The 12280-nt window shown below is 45.3% G+C and overlaps 1 protein-coding gene across 1 annotated transcript in view; it reads right to left on the bottom strand.

Annotated features, from left to right (window-relative positions):
* The window catches only part of LOC140481316 (sperm flagellar protein 1-like), a 106136-nt gene extending 97227 nt beyond the window's left edge, over positions 1-8909 (bottom strand). Inside the window, exon 1 of the mRNA XM_072577302.1 lies at positions 8613-8909. Within this exon, the coding sequence (XP_072433403.1) occupies positions 8613-8721 (109 nt within the window). The 5' untranslated portion in view covers positions 8722-8909. The remainder of the gene's footprint in view (positions 1-8612) is intronic.
* Between the last annotated feature and the right edge of the window lie 3371 nt (positions 8910-12280).

Raw genomic sequence — 12280 nt, 5'->3', positions numbered from 1 at the left:
CTCAGGCAGCCCTCAGGAAATTGATTACTTCTCATTTGCGAAATTGAAAAGTGAGTCACCGACAGACTGATGAAACATAAGCTATCACAATGCTGAATCATATCCCTCCCTCAGGTCACACTCATCAGTCAGACACTTTCGAACTGTTAAATTTCCAATAAATCTAATGTCACTCATTGTGGCATAGAATCTGGGAGAATGATGCTGTACAAAGCCACCTTCCGACTGTGGAAAATACACCGATGAGGAAGCATGAATCATATGATAGAGCAGCACCACACTGAATGGAAAGCAGGTGACAGAAATCATTTGCCCATCAATATTGTTGAAGTTTGTCTCCATTGGAAACAGTCAGAAACACAGCCTACAAAAAATTCTTTAAAGTAGGGTAGCGGGGTGACACAGGGCTCAGCGGTTAGCATCGCTGCCGCACAGCACTAGGGACCGAGGTTCGATTACAGCCTCGGGTGACTGTCCGTGTGGAGTCTGCATATTTTCCCTGTGTCTGTGTGAGTTTCTGCAGAGTGTGCTCTGGTTTCCTCCTACAGTCCAAAGATGTGCAGTTGATGTGGGCTGGTCATGGTAAATGTTTGATTACAGGGATAGGGTAGGGGGCTGAGTCTGGGCGGGATACTCTTTGGAGAATTGGTGTAGATTTGATGGGCCGAATAGCCTCTATCTTAACTGTAAGGATTCTATGAAAATGCTAATACATTGGAACAACCTGGATTGAGATTTTAGGTACAATTACCCAACTCATTTTCGTGATGTTAGTGTCCTGGACAGGGAGATCAAAGAGGCAAAGAGCTTTCTTCATTAAAATTCACCAACAACGTACACACCACAGAGTTTACACTGAGTCCTTAATTTAATTTTAAAAATGTTCAAAGTCTATTATAAAATAATAATTCTAATGTAAGCACAAAGAGCCAAATGGCCTCCTCTTGTGCTTTATCTGTCTAGGATTTAACAAGCTAGATTTTCTCAGTGTTATGAAGATGCCACTGTTAGGACACGGGGTAAATCCTCCTGCTTAATTTAACCCAGCAACACAGAAAAGATTTATCCCGTGCAGTAATCTGTGAAAATGCGAGAGGCCAAGAATTCGTTAAAGTAAAAGTAACAATTTTATTTCTTAAAAGTAGAACAGAGAATAATTAACTAACAACCATTTACACCTCCTTCCTCTGACCAACCTTTTATATTCCCTTCTATAACACTAGTCCGATAAAAGTCCCCATTAAGATTTGCAAAACAAAGCTTCTTATCTCAAACCAGGTAGCTTTTGGTTCCTCTCTATATTCCTGTCTTCTTTTCTTCTTCTTGGGGATTCTGCTTCACGGGCTCCTGATTGATAAAGGTATCTTTAAGAGAGCTACTTTTCAGGCAGTCTTTACATGCTGGTGGCTTGTCACTTCTCCTCCCAAGTGTTCAATTTTCCCTGGTTTTATATTCCTAAAGCATCGGATTGTCATTGCCTTTTAATATTTCCAATACACTCAATTCAAACTTGAATGTAGGTTAGTATTTTGGGGTATAATTTAAACTGATTGGCCGAATTTGAATTTGTTTTTGTCTCCAGGCAACCATCTAATTGAGTTTTTCGGCCAAATGCTACATTACTTTTTTTTCAGAACACTTGGTGCTGTCAGGTAGTTCGACTGGCTTTTCACTTTCTTAAAGGTACAATGTACCCACATCTTCATAACACCAAACTGTTACTGCCCGATGCCTGAAGAGGAACACTTCATATTCCGCCTTGGGACCTTACAACCACACGGGATAAATGTGGATTTCGACTGCTTCCTCATTTCCCCTCCCCTACATTATCGCAGTCCCAAGCCTCCAACTCAACACCGCCCTCCGAACCCGTCCATCACTGCCCCCTCTGATCTATTACCTTCTCCCTCACCTTCATCCACCTATCGCTTTCCCAACTACCTCCCTGCAACCCCACCCATTTATCTCTAAGCCCCAACCCACAAGCCTCATTCCTGATGAAGGGCTTATGCCCAAAACGTCAATTCACCTGTTCCTCAGATGCTGCCTGATCTGCTGTGCTTTTCCAGCACCTCACTCTCGACTCTTCATAACACCATTAAACATTCAAAAATAACAGGAGATATTAGATCTGGAATACCTCTCCCCATTTTCACAGCTCCTGATTTGGCCAGGTGGCTGTCATGTTTCTTGTCATTTGAAAGTTCCTGTATAGTTGCTACTACACTTGTATGTTATTTCAGTTTGTTTTCAGCTCATGGTGTTTTCATGTTTGGACAATCAGTCCACAGATTCATACATTACATTCAGAGACCATTTAGTCCATTGCGCCTGTGCTAGCTATCTGAAAGAGCTGTCTAATTAGTTTGACTGCTCTTTCCCCATACATCGGGGCAGCCATATGGGTGGCACGTGGCTCAGTGGTTAGCACTGCTGCCTCACAGCTCCAGGGTCCCAGGTTCGATTCCAACCTCGGGTGACTGTCTGTGTGGAGTTTGCATATTCTCCTCGTGTCTGCGTATGTTTCCTCCGCGTGCTCCAGTTTCCTCCCACAGTCACAAAGATGTGCAGTTCAGGTGAATTGGCTGTGTTAAATTGCCCATAGTGTTAGGTGCAATATTTAGAGGGGGATGGGTTACTCTTTGGAGGGTCGGGTTGAGTTGTTGGGCCGAAGGGCCTGTTCCCATGCTTTAGGGAATCTAATCTTCAAATTATTAATTTTCAAGTACATATCCAGTGCCCTTTTAAAATTTTCTGCACAATCTGTTTCCACCACCTTTTCAGGCATTGAATTAGATAATAAGAACTCATTGCATAAAAAAACTTTCTTCATCTCCCTTCTGGTTCTTTGTGCCAATTACCTTAAATCCTTTAACTAAAATCCCCCTTCCAGTTGAAACAGTTTCCCTTTATTGGCTTTATCAAAACCCCTTGTAATTCTGATTATGTGTTTTCCATGTCAGGATGCAGAAAGGAATTACCAGTACAGTTCCAGGGATAAAGGGTTTTAGGTTCATTTGAAGCACATAAACTGGATTTTCAATGGAGAAAAGGAAATTGAGGAGAAATTAATTGATGGTTTATAAGATTACAACAGTTTTAGATTAAGGAAGACAATCTGTCCTCACTAGATTGTGGCTAAGCTACCAGGAAATACAGATGTAGGTTTTTAGTTAAGAAATGCAGGGCAATGTGAGGAAATACATCTTCCACTGGCAAGTAGTAATGACTGGAAGATACTGTCCATCTCGTGGCAGAAGCAGAACGTCAATGATTTCAATAAGAAATTGGATGGGAATTTAAGGGAAGTGAATGGAAAATTGGGACTAGTAAGATTGCTTTGTGAATCAAAAGTATTCTTTATTTGATTTGATTGGATTTGATTATTGTTGCTTGTACTGAGATACAGTGAAAAGTATTGTTTTGCGTACTATCCAAGCAAATCATTCCTTATATAAGTACAACAGGGTAACAGAACAGAATGCAGGATATTGTGCTACAGCGAAAGAGAAGATGCAGAGAAAGATCAATTCTTGCATACAAGGTCTGTTCAAAAGTCTTATAACAGTGGGGAAGAAGCTGTTCTTGCATCTGTTGGTACGTGTTTTCAACCTTTTGTATCTTCTGCCAGATGGAAGAGAGTGGAAGAGAGTCTTTGATTATATTGGCTTCTTTCCTGAGGCAGCAGGAAGTACAGTTGGAGTCAATGGATTATGTCTCTATGATTGCGTTAATCACCACTTATTTTCTCTTGAAGAACAATCCCAGCTTCTCTAATCTTGCTAGAGAACTTAAGTCCTTCATACCCTATAGTGTACCGTTCTTCACCCTTCTACAAAATGTTTTCATACACTAATTTAAATAATATAACAGGAGGCTGAAAATTGTTTTTCCTAATAACGAATAACAGAAAAGTTGCTAATAAATTGTAGCTTTGCTTCCAAACAAATGGAAAAACTTGCTTAATTTTAGTAACGATCTACATTTAGACAATGTATCAAGTTCTTACAGCAAGATATGCTTCAAGTAGTCCAGTGTGTTATGAAAGTATATATATTTTTTGAATGATAGATTCTTGTAAATACATGAGCACAATGGGGATAAGGAGAGTCTGAGCATCCCACCCAGACTTACCTTATCCCCATAACCCTGCATTTCACATGGCCAATCCACCAAACCTGCACATTTTTGGACTATGGGAGAAAATCGAAGCACCCAGAGGAAACCCATGCAGACATGGGGAGACCATGCAAATTCCACACAGAGTGTCACCAAAACAGGAATCAAACCAGGTCCCTGGTGCCATGAGGCAGCAGTACTAACCACTGAGCCACTGTGCTCACCCATTACATTTGATTTCTACTAATCTGTATTATTTCCTTTTGTCTGAGCCTGTTTGTATTTGTTGCTCCACATTTATATACTTTTGTTCGTATATGTGTATTTGTACAAAGTTGAAAAATGTGGTGGTGGAAAAGCACAGCAGGCCAGGCAGCATCCGAGGAGAAGGAGAATCGATGCTTCGGGAATAAGCCCTTCTTCAGGAATGAGGCTGGTGTGCCAAGCGGGCTGAGATAAAGGGTAGGGGGGAGGGAATTTGGGGGACGGGCGCTGGGAATACGATAGGTGGAAGGAGGTGAGGGTGAAGGTGATAGGCCGGAGAGGGGGTGGAGGCGGAGAGGTCGGGAAGAAGATTGCAGGTCAAGAAGGCGGTGCTGAGTCCGGGGGTTTGGACTGAGATAAGGTGGGGGGAGGGGAAATGAGGAAGCTGGAGAAATCTACATTCATCCAGTGTGGTTGGAGGGTTCCTAGGCGGAAGATGAGGTGCTCTTCCTCCAGGCATCGTGCATTCCTGGCAATGGAGGATGCCAAGGACCTGCATGACCTTGGCGGAGTGGAAGGGGGAGTTAAAGTGTTCAGACATGGGGCAGTTGGGTTGGTTGGTGCGGGTGTCCCAGAGGTTTCCCTGAAACGTTCCGCAAGTAGGCGGCCTGTCTCCCCAATATAGAGGAGACCACATCGGGTACAACGGATACAGTAAATGATGTGTGTGGAGGTGCAGGTGAATTTGTGACAGATATGGAAGGATCCCTTGGGGCCTTGGAGGGAGGTGAGGGGGGAGGTGTGGGTGCAAGTTTTGCACTTCTTGCGGTTGCAGGGGAAGGTGCCGGGAGTGGAGGTGGGGTTGGTGGGGGGTGTGGACCTGACAAGAGTGTCGCGGAGGGAATGGTCTCTCCAGAACACTGATAGGGGTGGGGAGGGAAATATATCCCTGGTGGTGGGGTCTGTTTGGAGGTGGTGGAAATGACGGAGGATGATACGATGTATCCGGAGGTTGGTGGGGTGCAAGGTGAGGCCAGTGGGGTTCTGTCCTGGTGGCGATTGGAGGTGCGGGATTCAAGGGCAGAGGAGTGGGAAGTGGAGGAGATGTGGTGGAGAGCATCGTCGACCACGTCAGAGAGGAAATTGCGGTCTTTGAAGAAGGAGGCCATTTGGGTTGTTCGGTAGTGGAATTGGTCCTCCTGGGAGCAGATGCGGCGGAGGCGAAGGAATTGGGAATATGGGATGGCGTTTTTACAGGGGGCAGGGTGGGAGGAGGTGTAATCTAGGTAGCTGTGGGAGTCGGTCGGTTTGTAATATATGTCTGTGTTGAGACGGTCGCCCGAGATAGAAATGGAGAGGTCCAGGAAGGGGAGGGAGGAGTCTGAGACAGTCCAGGTAAACTTGAGGTTGGGGTGGAAGGTGTTAGTAAGGTGGATGAACTGTTCAACCTTCTTGTGGGAGCATGAGGTAGCGCCAATACGATCATCGATGTAGTGGAGGAAAAGGTGGTGGGGTGGTGCCAGTGTAGCTGCGGAAGATGACTGTTCCACTTTCTCCTATTTGTACAAAGTGTCAACATTTTGTGCTCGTATGCGTGTGTGTAAAATATGTACCTTGTCTTAGCATGTGGCTGCACTTGCATGTGTGTGTTGAGCATGTCTATATGAATGTGTTTAATTTTTTTCTGTTGTGTTGAAAATATACCTCTGCCTGTATGTGTGTGTTAAGCATGTATTTCTGCCTACATGTATCTGCCTAATGTGTCTGCATTTTAAGAAGCATGTGCCAGTACTGCACCTCTGCCTGTGCAGAGTGTGTTCATTAGGTGTCTGTGCTGTATACCTGCTTGTACGTATATGTGTGTTAAGCAAATGCCTGTGTATATGTTTGGGGTAAGCATGTATCTCTGCCTGCACCAGTTAAGCAGAAGTCTGTGCTGAAAAATGTGTGTTATGGATATATCTCAGCTTGTGCATGTGTGCATTAAACAAATGTTTGTGCTTTACACAAAAAAAAAACTGCAGATGCTGGAAATCAGAAATAAAGACAGAACGTGCTTTAGAATTTAAAAACCCAGCAGGTCTGGCGGCACCTGTGGAGAGAAAGCAGAATTAAAACATTTCGGGTTCAGTAACGTCTCTTCGGAACTGTGCTTTATATGTCAGTTAGGCATGTGAACGGCCATGAATGGCATCTAAATGGACCTCACAAATTTTAAATTTGATGTTGATCTCATTCCTCTCTGCAATGTAAACATTATATTATGTTCTATTTCCAGCACCACTCTGACGCTTGACTCTGGCTTCCCTGATGGTCTTTAGGCCATGCACACACACATTATGCTCTGTTCTATTTCCCCAATGCACTTTGTATGACCTGTCTGTAGTGCACACAAAACAAAACTTTTCACTGTACCTTTGATACGTGTGACAATAATAAATCAAATCAAATGTGCACTTGTACATGTCAGGTGTGTCAGGATTTGTACATGAGTGTGTGCGCGTGTGTGTGTGAGAGAGAGAGAGAGAGAGAGAGAGAGAGAGAGAGAGAGAGAGAGAGAGACAGACAAAGTGACACAGAGAGAGACAGAGAGAGAGATAGAGACAGAGTCAGAGAGAGAGACAGCTGCATTTTGTTTTGGGCTTCCAGCATCTGCGTTTGTTTTCTTTTAACATGCGCAAAAACCCTTTGACCTCACTACTTTACAACTTCTTCCATCAGGTAGAAGAGTCAGAAACACACACACACACACACACACACACAAACACAGTTCAGGAACAGCTTTTTCCCTGCTGTTATCAGACTGATGAGTGGACCTCTCTAATTTCAAATAATGTTGACATAGTTTATGTTGATCTTGCTTTGTGCATCTCCTATGCAGTGTAACCTGTATACCTCATTCTGTCCAAGCACCCTATGATCTGTATGTTCTTGTATGTTATGATCTGCCTTGCATAACAAAGTTTTTCACTCTACCTACAGTGGTTAGCACTGCTGCCTCATAGTGCCAGGGATTCAGGTTCGATTCCAGCCGCAGGCAACTGTGTGTGTGGAGTTTGCACATTCTCCCTGTGTCTCCTCCAGGTGCTCTAGTTTCATCCCACAATCCAAAGATGTGCAGGTTAGGTGAATTGGACATGCTAAATTGCCCTATAGTGTTTGGAGATGTGTAGGTTTGGTGCATTAGTCAGGGGTAAACATAGGATAATAGGGTAGAGGAATTCATCTGGGTAGGTTACTCTTAGGAGGGTCAGTGTGGCCTTGTTGGGTCAAAGAGCCTGTTTCCACACTATAGGGATTCTATGATTATTTGAAGTTAGAGAGTCCACTCATTGGTATAACAGTTGTGAAGAACCTGTTCTTGAACCCGTTGGTGCATGTGTTCAAGCTTCAGTGTCTTCTGTCTGATGGAAGAGATTGTAGGAGATCATTACCAGGCTGGGGGTGGGGTCTCTGACGATGCTGGCATCCTTTCCACAGCAACGAGAAGTGTAAATGGAGTCCAAGGATGGGAGGATGGCTTCTGTGATGGCGAAAGTGAGTACTGCAGATGCTGGAGATCAGAATCAAGATTAGAGTGGTGCTGGAAAAGCACAGCAGGTCAGGCAGCATCCGAGGGACAGAGGAGGGGGGAAAAAAAAATCGACGTTTCGGGCAACAGCGCTTCATCAGGAATTCATCACTAAGCATGACTACTACTCCTTCCTGATGAAGGGCCGTTGCCTGAAACGTCGATTTCACCCCCCCCACCACCACTCCTCCTCGGATGGTCCATGAGCTGCTGTGCTTTTCCAGCACCACTCTAATCTTGAACTCTGGCTCGATGAGGGGCTGTTGCCTGAAACGTCCGTTTTATTTTCCCCTGCTCCTCAGATGCTGCTTGACCTGCTGCGCTTTTCCAGCACCACTCTGACGCTTGACTCTGGCTTCCCTGATGGTCTTTAGGCCGTGCGCACACACACACACAGATCATTCCACGAGGCTCACACCTCCCTCTAATTTCCCCGAAGTGGCCTCACAGACCTTAAAACGACTACATTCTCACTCCAGTTCAAAGTCTGCTTGGGAAGTGCAAGTCGGTGAAGATTTGGTGTGAGCAGGTGAGTGTGAAGTAGACAATAGATGCAGGAGTAGGCCATTCAGCCCTTCGAGCCTGCACCGCCATTCAATATGATCATGGCTGATCATTCCCAATCAGTATCCTGTTCCAGCCTTATCTCCATAACCCTTGAGGTGATGGAGGTGATGCTGATAAGTTGGGGGGGGGGGGGGGGGGATCTCTCTCTCACCTCCATCACTGAAGTCCCTGGAGATGTTGCGCTTGGCCCTGGACAGATGGATGGTGTCCACCCAGGCGTACAGATCCTGCAGGCTCTCCTCGTCCATCCCCACCGCCATCGCCGGCTACCAACCACTCACAAGACCCTCTCCCCGCGGCCGCCGCCCCCTTTTTCAACGAAACAAACAGCTGGAACGACTTCACGGAGACCACGGGAGGAGGACGGGAGGAGGGGGATGGAGGCAGCTCGCCGTCGTTCACCAGCGGAGGGGCGCCATGTTGTCGTCCGTTGCCATGGCGACCGGGCCCGCCGGCCAGCGGAATGCTGGTCGTTGTAGTTTACGTCGACAGAGCCCTCCCCTCCGCCCGGCTGGAGTGGCGCGCCTCAGGGAACTACAACCCCCGAGAGGCATTGCGCCCCGCACGGGAGCCGCTTGGAGGCCATTCCGCCCGTCTCACCTGGGTTGGCTGCTGGGAGCTCCTCCAGCATTTTGCTGGAATCAGCCACAGAGGAATCGCCGGATTTGACGCAGTAATTCCAAAATCGCGATACAACGGACTGGTCAGAGTAAGTTTAAAAATCACCCAACGCCAGGTTGTAGTCCAACAGGTTTATTTGAAAGTCAAGCTAATACTTCCAAATAAAACCTGTCGGACCATAACCTGATGGCTGTGTGATTTTTAACTTCGGCCACCCCAGTCCAACATTGGCACCTCCACACCCTGAACAGAGTAGACATGGGAGCAAAGGGGTGAAAAGATTAAAAATCCATAAGATCATAAGACATAGGAGTGGAAGTAAGGCCGTTCGGGCCATCGAGTCTACTCCACCATTCAATCATGGCTGATGGGCAATCCGAAGCAACCAAAGCGAGAAATTGCTGGGGAAATAGTCTGAAGAAGGGTCACAGGACTCAAAATGTTAACTCTGCCTTCTCTCCACAGATGCTGACAGATTTGCTAAGTTTCTAAAGCAATTTCTAATTTTGTTTGTTTCAAACAAGAGGACTTTGATTTATAGTGATTGGTGAAGGAAACAAGGGCGATAGGAGAACAAAACATTTTCATGCAGCAGGTAATTAGGAGACTGTAAAGCAATGCCTGGGTGTACGTTTTTTAAAAATTCATTCACAGAGTGAGGGCGTCACTGGCTAGGCCATCATTTATCGCCCATCCCTAACTGTCCAGAGGGAATATCCACCATACTGATGTTGGTCTGGAGTCACATGTAGGGTAGACCAGGTAAGGTAGACTGTTTCTTTCCCTAAAGGATATTAGTGAACCTAAAGGATGGAGTTTTCCAACAATCAACAACAGCTTTATGGTCATCATTAAACTCTTAATTCCAGATTATCATTGAATTTAAATTCCATCATCTGCAGTGGCAGGATTCAAACCTAGCTCCCCAGTACATGATCTGTGTCTCCAATAATGATACCATTCCACTGCCTCAACATAAAAGGTAAAGGGATTTTCAACTGAAGATGGAAAGATTAAGAAGAAATTGAATTATTATATAAAGAAGGGAGAATGTGCAGTGCTCTCCAGAGGCAAGACAATAAAATGGTACTAAGTGCATCACTCCTTCTGAGAGCCAGCAGAGACAATGGGCCAAATGTTCTCCATTACACCGTACAAATGGGTGAATCTATGGGTAGTCCCACTGTTGGCCATCTTAATGAAAATCAAACAACAGTGGTCGCCACTTCTCCAACATCTTTTAAAGGCGTACAAGTGAATTTGAGGGCAGGGTGGAAGTTGTGGGGTGGGTGTGGATGGGATGCTCTCCAGAGGATTGGTGTGGGCTTGATGTGCTGAATGGCCTGCTGCAAACTGTAGGGTTTCTATTCTATTCTATAGATTGATAGAGCGAGTGATCACTGATTCACAGAGTTATTGGTGTGGCTTTGACGAAAGGTCACTGACCTCCAATATTAGCTCTGTATCTCTCTTAATAGATGTGGCCTGATTTGCTGATGATATAACATCTGCTACAATTCAGAATGCCAACTGCTCAAATTTTCTGAGGTGATCAACACAGTAATCTTAATGGTTGACCTCCAACATCTATGAATGTGGATGCTTCTCAGAATCAAGAGTAGCAGTGGTCCTTTGCAGATCTGGGAGAGTGTGGTCCTGAGCTGGAGCAGGGCTGACTGCAGAGAGAGTAGGTGGTGGCGCATGGCTATGAGCGTGAAGTGAAGGATCCGGAGGGAGAACTGTTTCTGGAGGCTGTGGATTTGTTGTAGGTAGTCGTTGTCCCAGTCAGGTCCAAATTGAGATGGTCTGAATGTAGTCTGGAGTCCATGCAGGATAAGTACGTTGCATAGGCAGGTACTGAGGAAGGAGACATGGCTGTAGTAGCCGGTCTGCTTCAGGACATGGCTGAAGAGCTTTAGGGCAGTGGAAATGACCTGGAGGGCGGGGGGGGGGGGGGGGTGTTGTGAGAGAGAGACTCACTGAGATCCTTGTAGAGGGAGAAGGAGAACTTCGTCAAGATGGGAATCCTTGGAAGAGACTTCATGGTAAGGTTTCAGCAACTGGGAGAAAGTGAGGACTGCAGATGCTGGAGATTAGAATCTAACAGTGTAGTGCTGGAAAAACACAGCAGGTCAGGCAGCATCTGAGGAGCAGGGGAATTGACGGTTCGGGGTGTAATTCCTGATGAAGGGCTTATGCCTGAAACGCCGATTCTCCGGCTCCTCGGATGCTGCCTGACCTGCTGTGTTTTCCGGCACCACACTTTTCGACTCTGATCTCCAGCATCTGCAGTCCTCACTTTCTCCTTCAAATTCTGTCCACAACATCAGCATTTCCCTGAATCAAAATGCGCCTTATGTGTGACAAAATCTTGACCCTGGTTGTTTAGACACAGATCCTTCATTGTTTGTTTAAGCAAAACCTTAGAGAAGACCATGCATTCTGACGTGAACAGGAAATAAAATGGATTAATATTTAGTAACGAAACAATATGTATTAGCAAATACAGGAAAGAAATGAAAGTTTCATTTGGATCGATATCTTTGAAGAAACAATTAAGTATTTGAGTAATGTGGAACTTCCTCAACCCCGAATGATATTGGTAATGGTGATTCAGTTGTGAAATCAGAAAATTGAGATTCTTGACATCAAGAAAAAGAAGTTCCTGACTAATGATTAGTGAGGATGCTGTTTGCATGCTATGTGTACCTAATCTTGCTGATTGATATAGTACGCCGATTATTACATAATGTTCAGTAGAATTCATGACTCTGCAGATACTGAAGCAGTCCATTTCCAAATGCAACAATATCTGGTCAATATCCAGGCTTGGGCTGCATGAAATGCTGACTTTCCTGCTCCTTGGATGCTGCCTGACCGGCTGTGCTTTTCCAGGACCACATTCTTCGACTCCTCCTTGGACTGTCAGGTGGCAAGTAACATTCGCGCTACACAAACACCAGGCTACGACCATCACCAATAAGAGACAATCTAACTGCCACTGATATTGAATAGTGTTACTATCACTGAATCCCTCACTGTCAACATCCTGGATCTTATCATTGACTAGAACCTCAACTGAACTCACCTCATAAATATTGTGGCTGCAAGAGCAGATCAGAGACAACAGATACTGGATGAATATATCAGCTCCTGACTCCCCAAAGCCTGTCCATGATCTACATGGTGTAAGTCAGT

Source organism: Chiloscyllium punctatum, chromosome 1 (genome assembly GCF_047496795.1).
Source record: "Chiloscyllium punctatum isolate Juve2018m chromosome 1, sChiPun1.3, whole genome shotgun sequence".
NCBI lineage: Eukaryota > Metazoa > Chordata > Chondrichthyes > Orectolobiformes > Hemiscylliidae > Chiloscyllium > Chiloscyllium punctatum.
This window is presented reverse-complemented; position numbering and strand designations above follow the sequence as displayed.